We start from the raw sequence: 15,300 nt of genomic DNA, 5'->3' as shown, positions 1-15,300 counted from the left end.
TATTGTCCTTTCCAGTTTTGTGTTTGCACCCTGGAAACCATTGGGCACAAGGGGTCTATTATTCAAACTTTAAAATGTCTTTTAGAGTGTTTGATGAAGGCTGAAGCAAGTGGGCAAGTGGGTAAAGCTAATTATTTGCTGAAGGATCTGTTATATTGATTAGGTAGTTTGTGATCCAGGATCTACAATGGCATGGCCTTTGTAGGTTATGTACATTCAGAACAGACCCCCCCCAGCCTGGTGATAGGACAACAGGAGCAGTGCAATTGTAATTCAATGATCCGTTCTCCCCTTCCATCAACAGGTGTGTACATGTGCACTTCAGCAGTCTTACTGCTGCTATACTTGATCTGAGAATGCTGATATGAATTTAAAACTCCAAAAAAATATGGTTAAGTAAAAGTAACATTTTCATGCTTGTGTACTCTTAGAATTTAGAATTTAATGACTTTTGGGACAGTTTTGGAACACAAAATAAAAGATTAAGTGAATTGACAATATTATAAAAATTCTTTAAAAAAATCCAAAGAAAACCTACCTGCAAAAAAAAAAAAAACACTGAGGAGTGGTAGGTCTGAAGTGTCCTAAGAAGTCTTCAGCCCGTTTTCCACCCTTTAGTTCCATCTGTTGGCCACAACATCACTACAAGACATAATACTGACATAGTGGTTGGTGGATGGAACCACAGTGCACAGTCCAGGAACCCAACACGCCCAAAATTGTAATGGATGCTGCAGACTTTTCAGCCACTGTAGTGCAGTGTTTCTTTTTTAGGGTTACCTAAAACATTAGGGAGCCTCCAGAGGTTGCAAGGGGTTCCTTGAGCTATTTGTACCCCTAAGGTTAGTGTAACTTATACCAATGATCTTTTTGGCTATCTGTAAAGGTGACATTCTTCCCAACGGCCAGCAATGTAAGAAACTCAGAATTTTCAGTTTACATAAAAGGGTAAAAAAAAAAGGGTGCAGCACCGTCCCCTAATTCTCAGCCGCCTAGGTGGTCTAGAAAGAGTGAGAGCGCAAAGTCTCCCAGGATACCTATGTCAGGCATCCCAGGAGGCTCTTGGGCATTCCTTCTGCGCATGCCCAAGCATTTTGGGCATGCGCAGAAGGAGCCTTTTAGCTCAAAGTGAAAAATTTGCTGATCTCACGCATGCGCAGTGAGATCAGCAATTTTATTTTTATCCTATGTCACCCGATCTCGCGCCTGGGTCCGGTGACATACGATGAAGAAACTGGAAGAAAAGACGAAGATGGTGGCGCCCAGAACGCTGGCTCTGGGATGGATGCTGAGACGATGCGGGACCCGATGCCGGGCGCCCCCAGATTGATCGGTCTGCATTGGGGGGTTGAAGGTAAGTGTGTTTTGAAGGTAAGTTTTTGACTTTTGAGTATAGTTCCACCTTAAAATAAACACATAAACAACAAAACAATAAAAAGAAAAGTTTTTAAGAAAATTAATTTATTAAATTGAAGTGATATATATATATACCCTTTTATTTACCCTTAAGTTTTTTTTTTTTATATTTTATACAAACCAAGTTGTATTTTAGATTTATCAGCCTTTTTACCTAATCCAAGCCAGCTCTATATTGTGGTATCTTTGATAAACCTCTTTGTCTTTTGCATCAATGCCGCCTCAGTGTTACATGTGAAAAGCGTTTGCAACTGACACCATCGTATATTGCCAGGTTTTTTTTTTTTGTACCGTTTTACAGTTGGTGCCTTTGAAGCGTGAATTTTTAGTCCATCTGGAATACATATGGTATCCTTATTAGATGATATGTTATATTTTGCTAATGTGCTAAGACCGCTGTCTTGGAGTGTTGGCATGTTGATCTCCAGCTAACGCATTTCACATCAAAAGGAGACCAAGCTACATATTTTATAAAACCCAGACTTTATTCAATAATTTAGGCATTATTAGTACCTATGGATACCTATGTGATCAGATTATTGCTATTTGAACATTTTATTTCATAGCCATGCAAAACAATAAAAAAATGTTTAATTAGAAATTAGAATTAGAATTAGAATTTTTTTTTTAATTTGAAATTCATAGCACAAAATTGAAAAAAGTGAGTTTACTTGGCAGTAAGAAAATAAAAAAAAACATGATATATAAGAGAATGGTTCCTGTAATTGTGTAGGATGTCTTTATAGATGCTGTTTGATGTGATTTTATGTCACATGGGTCCAGGTCCAAGTTTAATCAAAATCCAATATGTTGCTGGAAGGCTAGGCTCGAATTCCAGGACAGCTAATACAGAGATATTTTAAACATCTAGGACGACAATAAAGCTTGGCAATATATAGTAATTGCAGGATATTGTCTCAGTCAAGCTTTGGACGCTCGCAATTATCCACAGTGCTTTCTGCCTCATATTGTGTATTGTGTTTCTATACTTTGTGTATTTCCCTTCTGCAAAATAAGTCAGGATTTTAACTTCACATATCATTCTGAGTGGACAGTAACTGAGCGCAGGGAATAATATTCTACAATTCCTATCCCTTAGTACCCCATAAATTCTAGATAATACCTTAACCATTTTGTGACCAGAGACCATTAATGGCTAGTTTCCCATGCCAAGATTAGCTTTGTAAGCATGAATTAATTAACTTGACACTTCACAAGGGTGACAAATAGAATATATGTCAAATTTTGTATATATATATATATATATATATATATTTCTGATGGACAGTTACAGTAATTAAGAAATTAATACTGCCACCTTCAGGCTGCAGTTGTATCTGCAGACTACAGGCTTTTTTGTTAGTATAGCCCACAGCCTGTATGTTATCAGTTTATCATAGCTGAGATGGAGATCACATGTTCAGAAACCCCTTTGATTTTTTCCCCAAAGGTAAATTACCACTTAAGAGCTATCAGTGGGTTTGAGATGTATCTTTCATTCCCAGCCTGTGCTATTCTGTATAGTAATTTGCAAGAGGCAGATACTAGGTCAAATTTGAATACCTACCTTTTGTATTCCTTAAAATGTAATTGTTAGGGGCTCATTTAGATGTATGTAGTGTGTTAACACGTGTTCAGCAAACCAGCCCTTTTAAAATGAATAGGCAGCCAACACACCCAAATGTGCAGGGAAAGAAGCATGAAAACCATTTAAAATGTGCCACAATGTACTACTGCCGTATGCAATGGTGCAAATATCACTGCAACATGGTCAAGGAATTTCCTATGGAGTGTCAGATGCTAGATCCAAATTTTGTTTTTTAGGATGATCATAATGGAACAAACAGCAGACACATTTGTATCTTTTCAAACCATTCCCCTTCATTATAATATAATCTTAAATTTATGTTACAATTGTGCAAACTACTAAACTACATTTTTGGAAGCTGGTATACAATTGCAGTCAATAGACAGTTAAATGGTAGAATCCTTGACTCATCATCTGATCAAACACCCAAAATTGGTTTTATACTGTTATCACATTTGTTAGTCACAAAGCTCCAAAATATATTTAATAATTAACCAATGTCATGTCATGTCATCTGAAAGTTAATGATTACATCTTGGCACATAGAAATTTTGATCAGTGTGTTCTGTATGTAGCAAAGCAGAGTTTAGGAACAAGATGGAGACTAAAGATAGCATTCTCTCCTCATCCTATCCCTAACATGTGTTGTGTGTGTTACCACATATTGCAGTGCTGCACACAATGCTTGGATCTAAATGGGGCCACAATAATGTAATAATACAAGGCTGCATTGATTTGTATGCATTGTAATATGCCTGCAGAATATATTGAATCTGTTGCTTTGTCCTTTCACTGAGATAAACCAGGTATTTAATAACTGGCAAAACTGCCATTTAGGGACACAGACGGCATAAAAAATGACACATATATATTGGAGACTTTAAATCCCATAGCTGTATTATATTAATGACTGAGTTACCATAGGCATAGTCCCCTGTTGTCACCCTCAGGAAAGCTGGGTTCCTATTCCTCCCAAGAATGTTCAGTAGGTTTGGTTTCTGTGAAGGCCACTCAAGTTCATCAACAACGACCATATCTCACTTTATTAAAGTTCTCCTTGAATGTAGGAGATACACTAGAACCTAAAACTAGAATGGTAGAACCTGGATGATCCAGCACACCTGGAAGGGGTTTGGTCCTAATATCAAATTACATTCATGAAATCCGTTCCAAGTTTGTTGGATAACCCAGGTTCTCCCATGACAGCCTACTATCTCTAGCCATGGACAGCTTTAATAAATCAGGTCCCACGGCTATATAAAGATGACTTTGTGCAAAGGGACATCATTATACTGAAACAGAAAAGGGCATTTAAAAACTATTTCCACCAGATAATGGTTCCCAACTGCTCCCATTCACTTGAGCGGAGCCTGCTGCAGAATGCTGTGGCTTTCCGCTGGTCTAAAATGACCCCCTTTTCTGTCCTAGCATGATGGTGTCCTTGTGCAGTTCTATAAATCCATGGTTTAATGTGGTTGGTGTGGAGGAACTTATGTAGCCAACACAGAGATTAAACCTACTGAACACCGTTAGGATGAATTGGAATGCAGATTGTGAGCTGGAGATTCTCATCCAGCATATTCAGGTCTTCCTTTACTAAATCAATCCCATCTCAACAATTTATACTTTAAAAAAAGAACTCCAGATTTGAAAACAGAAACATTTCCAGTAATAAAACTTTTCATTGGACAATCTTGAAAACATAGTATTCTTTCAGAAACTATTAATCGCTCCCCTCTTGGCTTATCATTTTTCCAATGTACAATCCTGGCCTGAGAGATGTCATTTCACTGTCCCTGATAGCACTCTCAGTGCTTATTTTATGCATCCCTCTTCATTATATCATTTTGCAGAATTGCCAAGAAAATAAGTTTGTTCAGTCCCCGTACTTAACTTGTAAAAAAAATAAAATAAAAATGAAATTACCCAGACTGTTATTTTTGTTCCTCGGCTGTTTTAATGCAGTACGGCTGGAAAATTTGAATAAATAGCTTGTGTTAATGGCGTTTGCCGGTAAAGCTGAGCTTATTGTAATTCTATGTGACTCACTGTATACACAACTTCCTGACAGAGGAAGTCCCCAAATTACTGACATTCCTTCGGCTGAACCTAAAAATACTCCTGTCTTAATTTCACCATTGGTGTAGTCAATAATAATAACATAAAATTGATATTTAACATTTATGGTAATGTATATATATATATATATATATATATATCATATACTGCCTCACATACAAACCAATGGGCGATAAGGTTACCTAAGCCAGGTCTTTGTATAGGTTTGATGAAGCTGATTCCATGTAGTACCTGCAATATGCTTGATATCCGTCTCTTGTAGTCGCTGTGCAGCAGAGCTTTCGGAAGAGAGAACCAAACAAGAAGCTAATCAGTGGTGCTGCAGTGTTTATGTGCTAACATAGGATGTGTTATTTGGAAAGGAGAACAAAGAGATGAACTTCTCATTCTGCTTTTCCTCTTTTTGTAGTCAAGTCACTGAGGAAGGGACCAGATCTTTAGGTGGTAGTTAAAATGACCCTGTATATGCCCAAGGTGGCATATACTGTAAACTAACACCCAATTTTCCTTTCCGGGAGCCTAAATTTTTAAATTCCATCCGCTTTTCTGTTCCCCGGCCGCTGCAGGTATTCAACCTTAAATAGATACTTGCTCCCACCAATAGACAATATGGTCTATAGTGATAAAGGAGCCCGTGGATGGTTTAACAGCATGCAATAGAGGAGCAGATATTGACACATCTAGAAGTATGGAATACCTGCAGTAGCCAGAAAGCAGCTAAGCACAAGCAGAATTTTGGCCTTTTCTCACCTGCAGTGTGAAACTGGCAGCTTTTGAGCACAGGGCTAATTGCTGCTGTGCAGCTGGTAGCAAATCGCATTATGGAAAATTAAATTTGCACCCTGCTGCGGCTGCAGAGCAGATCTTCAGACAATACCCACTTGACCAAAGGTTATTTATTTGGCCATTTTTTTTAAACTGTGACATGATAGTGCAAAAAATTGCTCCCAACCTCATTTACTTACATAGGAAAGGGTGGCACCATGGCTAAGGCCATGGCAGAAAGCTGCGGCTGCCCGAGGGTGTTAAATGGCCCGTAAGTAAGCATATGAGTTCTTTTCTTATCGGTCAGGATTACTTTACAATTGACTTTGTGCTTACAGAGTACAACAGTAGAGAAGATTAGTCCTTATGGACTGCCAGCAGGGCCGGATTTCTGGCAAGGCTACATAGGCCATGACCTAGTGTGCCATGGTCTCCAAGTGTGGCTTTTGCACTGCTATTGTGGCTGTACATTTTTCATTATAGTGCATAATAGTGCTTAGCATGGTGCTGCTCTGCCCACACCCATCATGGTTCCCACTAATGAGCTTCCACTATCATCATGGAGGTTCTCCCATATTTGTCCTAGGGGAGAAAAAAAGTAGAAATCCGGCCCTGCCTGCTAGACAGGGCTGTGCTGTGTGGTAGAGATATGTACATCTCAAGACTGGTTTGTCAAAAGTACAAATCCAGGTACCACATGGCAGGTACAACAGCACCCAAATATTTATTTCACTTCTGTATTCAGTCATTTACCCAGAGTGCAGCTTTAAGCTTAAAAAGTACATCCGTTAGCAACCCAGGAAACACAATCTCGGCTATAAACTTAGCAAACCAAGTGCCATGTTTGTCAGCTAGCTCTCCGTCAATAAATCTTGGGTATGTATTAAACTCATAAATACAATCTATCTTCTTAATACTTCTGCCTTCTTGTTTACGACTGATCCGCCAGCCAAATATACAACTAAACGGCGTTAACAGTATGTGGCAGTTCATTTGAAAAACTCCCTACTTAGCCTAAGTTATGGATTTTCATAATTCTAATTACAAACATGACTAAGTAGAGACATTTTCAGGTAATTTATGAGAGCAGATTATTAGTTTTCTGCAGCTGAATACAGAGATATCTAAATATGTTTCACTATGTTCCTTATCCAATTGAAACAGGAATTTCTGATGTGGGAAATAATTATACTTTTTCTTTTTTTACATTTTTTCTTTTTTTTTAATAATCTATATCTCATTGACACAAAATTATTGTGCGAAAAAACATTTCTTTTTTTATATTTCTGATTTAATTGCAATTTTGGGTCTGTGCCACAGGGAGCTTAGTAACAAGGGGAAAAAGTTTACATTCTGTAAGTATGTCATTAAACTCCGATTTGACATGGTGTTTGCAGATATAGATGAATGCCATGAAAACAAGTGTGGAGACCACGCACGGTGTGAAAATACTGCTGGAGGGTTCAACTGCTCGTGCCTTGAAGGTTATCAGCCATCCTCAGGAAGCCTGTACTTTAAACCGGGCGATGGGACTTACTGTCAAGGTAAGTTGCTGAGCCATGAATGCGCCTTTTTGTATTTCTTAATTACAATGGCTTTACAAAGGAGAGAGTTTTCCTCCAGGTTATATTCAGTATAATTACATTTATTAAAAATATAATGGATGACAAAAAGGTATTATTTCAATTTTCGATAGAGTTTTAATTACTTTCATTGTTCTTTTTTCTGGGGAGAAATGGGGAATGTACTTTTTCTTGTAAGTTTTAGATAGAGAGAAGGATTAGAATGCTGAAAAGGGTGGGAATCACCTTCTATATTTGTCCTGATGACCAGGGTCACCAAAGCAGAAAATGATTGGAAAAGTCAACTTAGTGGAATCATCACAATGGGAGATAAAGTGAAATCTTTCAGCTGGGTGACAATAACATGGGAATTCTTACTACTATATAGAGATTTCATCCCACTTGTTTTATCTCCATTGCAGGAAGTAAAAGGGAAATAACCCCAGCAGGACATTACAAAAAGGGGTCTAACCTTTCTCTAATTTACTACTAAAAATTGTGGATTTATATAAACATGGCAGCCAATAACGTCTCTCAAACAAATTGTAGTCTTAAACTATACTGAGACCTTTCATTTTGTCCAACTTCATTCTTACATTTGGCAGTTCAATACTTGATGTTCTAGTATTGTTCTAGTACTGTTCTAGGTCAATGACTTGTAGAAGGATTTAGTAGGAATTTTCTTACATGCCAAATGTCCACAAGTTTTCCACACTTATACCCTGGTGGAAAAAAAGTTCCTAAAGCCCTTCTCAAACCAACAAATAGTTTAAATTCTTGTTACATAGTCCTATGTTAAAAAAAAATTAACTGTTTTGGGTGTCTGGAAGACGTCATGTAAAAGTATATGCTGTGTTTCCATAAATCAATGTTGAAATATAGTCAGAAATAACTTTTTTTTCCCATCAATAACTAAGAAATGGAACACAGACAGCTTGGAAAAGTGTGTGTGTGGTGGCAGCCAGCAAGTGTTTGGGCCCCTTTTATGCCCATGCCAGACACCTGCAACAAGAAAAATAGGGGAGCAAAGAGTGTGTACCCCCCCTCTTCCCCAGCCACATCATGCCTACTATGATCACCAATGGAAAGGCCCATAGCTAGGAATGATGGCCTCCTTACTATATGACCCCGTAATTGTGGGGGTCTGCAAGGAGCTTATTGCAATCTGCAAGTATTTTGTTTGAAAGATTTTCTGATATTTTGGTTATATTTTGATTTTGGTTCTGCATTCATATGTATCCATACCTGAGATTCACACAGTGCTTTTTTCTGGAGAGCTGACTATTGCCTGCTGCAGATAAACAACTCTAGGTTATGGCTCTCATCCTATTAGCCTTAAGTAATTCTGCTCAAGCAATTGGCATTTTGTGCAGCATGTTTCTTTGCAATTCTGAGCTCCCCTGTATTGTAAGAGGCTAGCACACCTAATGACTTTTTAATGAATACATATCAGCATAAATGCTGGTTTTTAAATGCCTAGAATGTCGTTTTATTTTAATAAAAGGAAAGGCAAGCCCTCTCTTTTTTTCCTTTGCTCCAGAGTTCACATAAAATGCTCTTAAGAGCCTTGTAAATTTTATCATTTTAACAGAGGCTTCTAAAGCACAAAATGGCACCCAGGGCCTCACTTAGCTAAACATGGCTGAGCATATCTGCAGGCATGCCTGTGCCTTGGCAAACGTCCAACGTATCTCCTCCGAGATTGTCTTGACATTATTCCGGAAGGCCCTCTTCAGTGTAAACATGATTTGGACAGCGTAGAGCGAAAAAAGATGACAGCAGAGCTTACATAGACTCTGGAGAATGGCCCAAAGAAAGAAGAATCAAAAAGACACTGGCATCGTGCCAACATAGGCTCAGTTCATTGCTGAACTGATTCCCCTGTGCTCTACTGAGAGAACAATGGAGCTGATCTTTAAAAACCAGTAGAAGCAAAATGTGATGGTGTTGCCTGGAGTAACCAATCAGATGTCAGCCTTTATCTTTTAAGTATAACAATGAACTTTGATAAGCAAAGTCTACTAAGCCATCATTTCGGGTTGCCTGTAGTCAAATTGAATGAAAACAAAATGAGATACAAATTAGGGCTGCTCTGTAATTAATAATACAGTCATTATTTTTATGCAAGTGTAGAGGAAATCAGTATTAAGAGAAATACAAATATGCAAATTCATTGAATATTAAAATTCCATCTATATGTTCTATGGTGGTCATTGGGGAAGCAGTGAACACACAACAACTGTGTATTAACAACATTATACTGTAAATGCAGGAAAATAAGTTGCATACACATGTAATTGAAATCGCAATGGCCAGTGACTCCATTGTGATCTAATGCACTTGGATAACCGGAACCTCTGTTTGCCCCACCAACATTGTCAATTGTTATGTTTGTCAAGATAACCTCCATAGAATGATACAAAGGTTCTGTTATCACATACTAACCAAGAGTATTGTTGAAATTATTGTCATGTTTTGTACATCAGCTAAAAGGACTGCAAATTGTTCTTTTGAGAAAATTACATTAATTTGCTTATCGCCTTTTGCACCCATAGATTCGCATTCATTTCCTCTATTATTTGCCGTAAGTCGGTATGACAAGTGAGCCTCTTGAAAGAAATGGTAATCACAATAACAAATGTACATTATGACTGTTTTATTTTTCAGAAAACCTAAAGATTAAATGCCATTTGGACAATCGCTGTGTATCAGCAAACATTAACCAGACAATTATCAAGGTAAGTGGATTTAAAGTGTCTTAAGTTTACCGTAGCCTATGTTATATCGCTGTTTAAAAATAAGAATCTGTATGCTGGTAGAATACTTAATGGTTATATGATTTCATCATGTAAATTACAAGGAAAACAAAACACCATATTTTACTTAGTTCCTGATCATAGGCATATCCTATGTAGTGTATTTATTATTATGCAGGGTTATTGTTATGCGCTTTTTTTGTTTTGACTTTAAGTTTTTGCGCTTAAAGTCATCTGCTGCTTTTTTAGACCCAGATTTATTCAGACAATCCATACATTCTTTGCCCAGAGGTGTCTCATCCTTAAGGCAAATTAGACCCTTACTTCCAAGGCCCGCCATGTAATGTAGTGCCTGTTCAATATGGTATTCTAATTGGTGACAGCTCAGAAAGGTCCTTGGCCATTATGCCTATGCCCTCAGGTGCCATTTAGGAAAGTATCATAAATGGCCCAAGGGTGACTGATGAAATTTCTGAAAAGTCTGCCCTGTACCCACTGACCAAGCGCACTGCATATGCCAGAGTCAAAGAGCCTGATTTAATAAAGCTCTCCATGACTGGAGAAGATAAGACGATTATGGACAGACCTGGATGATCCAGCTAATCTGGTATGAATCTGGTCCAGAATAGAAAACATTTGCCAAGTAATATCAAATTAATTTTAAGAAACCTTTTCCAGGCTTGCTGAATCACCAATGTTCTCCCATGATGGTCTATCTTCTCCAGTCTTGGAGAGCTTTAATTAATCAGGTCAAATGATTTTTCAACACTGGATCACATCCTCAGGCCTTGAGTAATGGATGCATCATTATGAGAGACACCTTCGGGTGACATTTATGGAACTTTCATTTTTTTTTTCATTGTTTTACCCTTTAAGGCCCTGTTTTTCCATTCCACTTGAAGCCCCACATTTTGTTAAGCAGTCTCTGACTTTGCCCGTTCAAGACGGAGGGGCAGTGTATTTTTCAAGCCCATGGCTGGACCTGCGTATTCATGTTCTCTTGTTAGTACTACAACCATTGCCAAATCATTCCTTCATTGCTTTTACCTTTCATATTGGCTCTGTATCAGGAGATGTTGGATGACATCTCCTCCTCCTCACATGATAGTGTTCTGGACTGGACTGCATTTTGGTTGGAGGCCACATGCTTTCCTATATACTGAATATTTCTCTGTTGGAGCCAGGATCAGCAGAAAAGTGCAAGGATGGTAAGTATAAGTAAAAGTGGGAGTTTATCCAGTTCAGCTCCAGTCCAGTAGCACCCCTACACCCTCATGGGCCACGGAATTTTTTACATTTCTGCCATGGGCTTATCAGACCTATTGATTGGACAATGATGTTGCAGTTACTTTGAAAAAATGAATGAAAAAGAAATGCATATATTGTTTTTTCAGTGCAAACATGGCTTTCCCATAGAAAAAATATTTTATATGCTATGCAATCTGTAGACAAATGATTCAACAAAATGAAAAAAAAATGAACTTTTTTCACGTTTGACTAGTTGTTGTTTTAAAACTAAAAGTGTTCCTGCTGATAAAATGTTCACATTAGCATAATTTCTCCTGCGTACATTCACATTAAAATGTTGTTCCTATTACAAAGAATAACAATGATATTTTAGTGACGCATTTTTTTAGAATGCGTCACTAAAAAAGGGAAAAAATGGAATATTCCTGATATGGTAAAAAAAAAAACAGCAGTAAAATAATATCTTTGATAGCTGTGATATTTCATATTTTAAAGTGACGTATGTGGTATTATCACTTGTTTCTGAAGTAGTTTATTCTTCAAAAGTGATGATTAAGGTGTTTGAAACTCCATTGTAGCCTATGGTAGCTGCCATTATCAAAGAGGTAGTAAAGCCACTAAATGCAGGAGTAGCGGCAAAACCAAGGTTAAGTAGTTGTGATGAATGACAAATTGGTAATTATTTTATATTTTATTGAAATAATGGCACTTTGATAGATTGTTTGGCTAAAAATGGGCCCCTAAGGCTTACAAAGGGTTTAGGTTAGGGACACAGCTATACTTGCAAGGCTCCTTTACCATATGAAGTTACTACATGAAGTTGCTATGAATGAATGTCAAAATGACAGCTGGGGTTTTCTGGTCAATGTGGCCAGAGAGCTCAGACAATGTAAATAATGTTTGGTGTGTTGCACACCCAATCTCCATATCTGGAAAAAGAGACTTGTTTACTTTACCCCAATGGATCCTCACCCACTTTTTACAATTTTATTGGTTATCAGGAGTGAAAAGCTTCTTAATATATAGGCAAAAGGGCTTCTGGAGTCAGATCTTTTTAGGTAGCACATTCAGAAGTGACCAAGAATATGATGATACCTTGCTGAGCACTCCTGGGAATACCAAAACATGAGGGGCTCTTTCATCCAAACCTTCACAAGCTCTTGTGTTCCATACTTTGTAGAAAATCTGGGATCCCCAAAACTTGTGGTGCTCCTTTGCTCAAGAACTCAGGTCCACCACCTCCAACCTCTAATGCTTTACTGTTGGTCATCATTCGTGATGGACGGCTTTATTGGGCGCAAATTCTTGACTACAATAGCTATTTAAGATTTTGTATGTTTTAGGGTTTTTACAATGTTAGCTTGTCAAGTTTGCAGGCATCACTAGGTTTCCATTTTTCAATTATGGTAATAGTTATGGAGGCTTACAATGAGCTTTATGAAGTGCAAAGAAAGTTCTAATATTTGTGAAGATGGCCTTACATATCACACAACTAATAGAGCTGTGGAACTTTTTATTCAATTTTGTATGTGAGAAATCAAATATATAAAAATGTGGTTTTGATATATAAACATCTTCAGTCATAATATTGATCTCATGTTAATCATTTTTACCCATGGCTTTAATTCAAATTAGCTGAGCGTTGCAATGTGAATAGCTGAAAGTAGGATTTTAGCTGGGATTAGGGCTAGATTGGGAGACAAACCATAGGCTGGTCTTTATAATTTGATCCCACAGAAGACCCCACTGCTGAAAAAATGAAGGAAAAAGATACTGGAATACTGTGTATCTGGCTGCAAAGCCCCTAGCCACATAAAGCACCCAATGCTGACCGCTGTCCGCTGCCCAAATTTCCTGCAATAGGTATGTGACCCAGCGAGCAATAAAACAAGTGATTTGGTCCAGGTCAAGCCTCCTTTTCAATCAGAGGATTCATTTTAAAAGCAGATAGGTCTGATCCATAAATTTAAACTGGACCTTTTGCTAAGATGGTAGAGTCACTTTGCTGATAGCTTTGCTTCCCCAATCTCCCAATACACAAACTTGCATTTCCATGCAATGCCCACTTTATATAAAAAAGTTGTTACCAAAGGAAAGACAAAAATCTTGCACAAAAGCTGTATATTGTATAAATAAACAAAGCCATTAAAGAATTAAAGGTTTTGAATCTGCCGAACACAAAAGTGTTAAAGTCAAAATTATGGACAACCCTACAGTATGCTCACAGCAGCGCTTTAAAAAATAACCCCTACATGTTGCAGTTTCAGCACTTTGTCCATAATGTGTTTGAAGGACACCTTCTTCTGTGCTAAGAGCGCTTTTAAAATCAGAGGCTGAACTCTGATACACATTTTTCAAGAGCAAAGGTGTGAGTCTATCTGTCAGCTATATAAAAATATTTCCATGTCAAGAGAACAGCTCTTCCATCTGAATGCAATAATAATCTCATAGCAAGTTAATTGTATATATATATATATATATATATATATTTATATATTTTTAGACTAAACAGCCAAATGCTGATGCGTGACATTGATTATCTGCTTTATAATAGCATCTGTCAAGAGGTAGAATATACAACATGATAGGCAGCAAGTGAACAGTCAGTTCTTAGGTTGATGTGTTAAATGCAGAAAAAAAATAGTTGTAGATCTGTGTGACTTTGATATAAGTAGTGTCTAGACAACTGAGTCAGGAAATTTTCAAAATTAAAGGTCTTGTGGGATGCAGTGACGAATGCCAATCAAAAGTGATTTAAGGAAGGATGGCTGGTGAACTGATGCCAGGGTCATAGGAGCCTAAGGCTCGCTGATGAACAAGGGTAAGATGCTAGAATGTCTGGTCCAAACGCACAGAAAAGAACACATATCTGAAAAACTAATATCATGACATAAAGATAGTAGAACACTGCATTTCTGGCTACACCAGCCTTCAACCAACCTTGGACCAGTTAGAATGTCCATGCCGACTCTTGTCCACTGCTGAATATATCCACAATGGGCACATGAGCATCAACACATTCAACAATAAAAGAAGTTAGCCTGGTCTGATGAATTAAGCTTTCTTTTACAGATGGCCACTGGACCACACCTATTAACGGGTCCAGTGAACCTCTATACAAATTGTGCTGGGAAAATTGGGATTATGCACCCAGTGGGGAGAACATTACCCTCCCATATAACCCTTTCAGATAAAAGATCCCACCTCTGTTATTTAGGTCTGTGTCATAACACTACTAGGCTTTAAAGCCTGCGGACAGAAGTTATTGCACTTGCCGCTCCTGCTGGCTAATACCAGTAATTATAAAATCTCTAATAACAACAACTTCAGAAATAAAAACCTGAGCAATAGTTAAATGATTGGTAGATAATTATAGGGATCTTCTCATGATTGCTTTTATCCTAGATTCACACATTTTTCTAATTAAACTGGTAAAATGTGTGAATCCTGGGTAAATAGTGAGCAGCCTTTAGCTCTGAATTCAGCCAGTTTTTTCTGGTGGAAAATCGCATGTACATGGAACATTCTCCCCCAGAGACTATTGCTGAATGTCAGAATCACTGCTTTATAAATGGACTCCTAAACATTTACAAATAGTGCTTGTAGTTTGATTAATTATACTGATATACATTGATATGAAATGACCCTATCTGGTTCAGTATGTCATCCTTTCGCATCCTTTTTTATTTAGGTCAGCACTATCAAAGAGCCTATCGCTGTTCTTGAAGAGATTCAGAAGAACACAGAGAAAGATATTCTACCAGTTGATGTAATTTCCTATGTTGAGGTTCTTGCAGCCTCTGTGCCAAAACTGAGTACAATAAACAAGACAGCAGAGAACACGGAAACTTTGACGAACACCACCCTTACGGTATGTAATTTGGTT

The 15,300-nt window shown here is 37.8% G+C and overlaps 1 protein-coding gene across 1 annotated transcript in view; it reads left to right on the top strand.

Annotated features, from left to right (window-relative positions):
• ADGRL4 (adhesion G protein-coupled receptor L4) overlaps nucleotides 1-15,300 on the top strand; it is a 107,893-nt gene that overhangs the window by 44,787 nt on the left and 47,806 nt on the right. The window contains exons 4-6 of the mRNA XM_072419528.1: nucleotides 7,246-7,392; nucleotides 10,078-10,148; nucleotides 15,106-15,285. Coding sequence (XP_072275629.1) covers nucleotides 7,246-7,392; nucleotides 10,078-10,148; nucleotides 15,106-15,285 — 398 coding nt within the window. The remainder of the gene's footprint in view (nucleotides 1-7,245; nucleotides 7,393-10,077; nucleotides 10,149-15,105; nucleotides 15,286-15,300) is intronic.

This window comes from Pyxicephalus adspersus, chromosome 8 (genome assembly GCF_032062135.1).
Source record: "Pyxicephalus adspersus chromosome 8, UCB_Pads_2.0, whole genome shotgun sequence".
Taxonomy (NCBI): domain Eukaryota; kingdom Metazoa; phylum Chordata; class Amphibia; order Anura; family Pyxicephalidae; genus Pyxicephalus; species Pyxicephalus adspersus.
The sequence above is the reverse complement of the archived record's forward strand: the minus strand, read 5'-3'. Positions and strand labels throughout refer to the sequence as shown.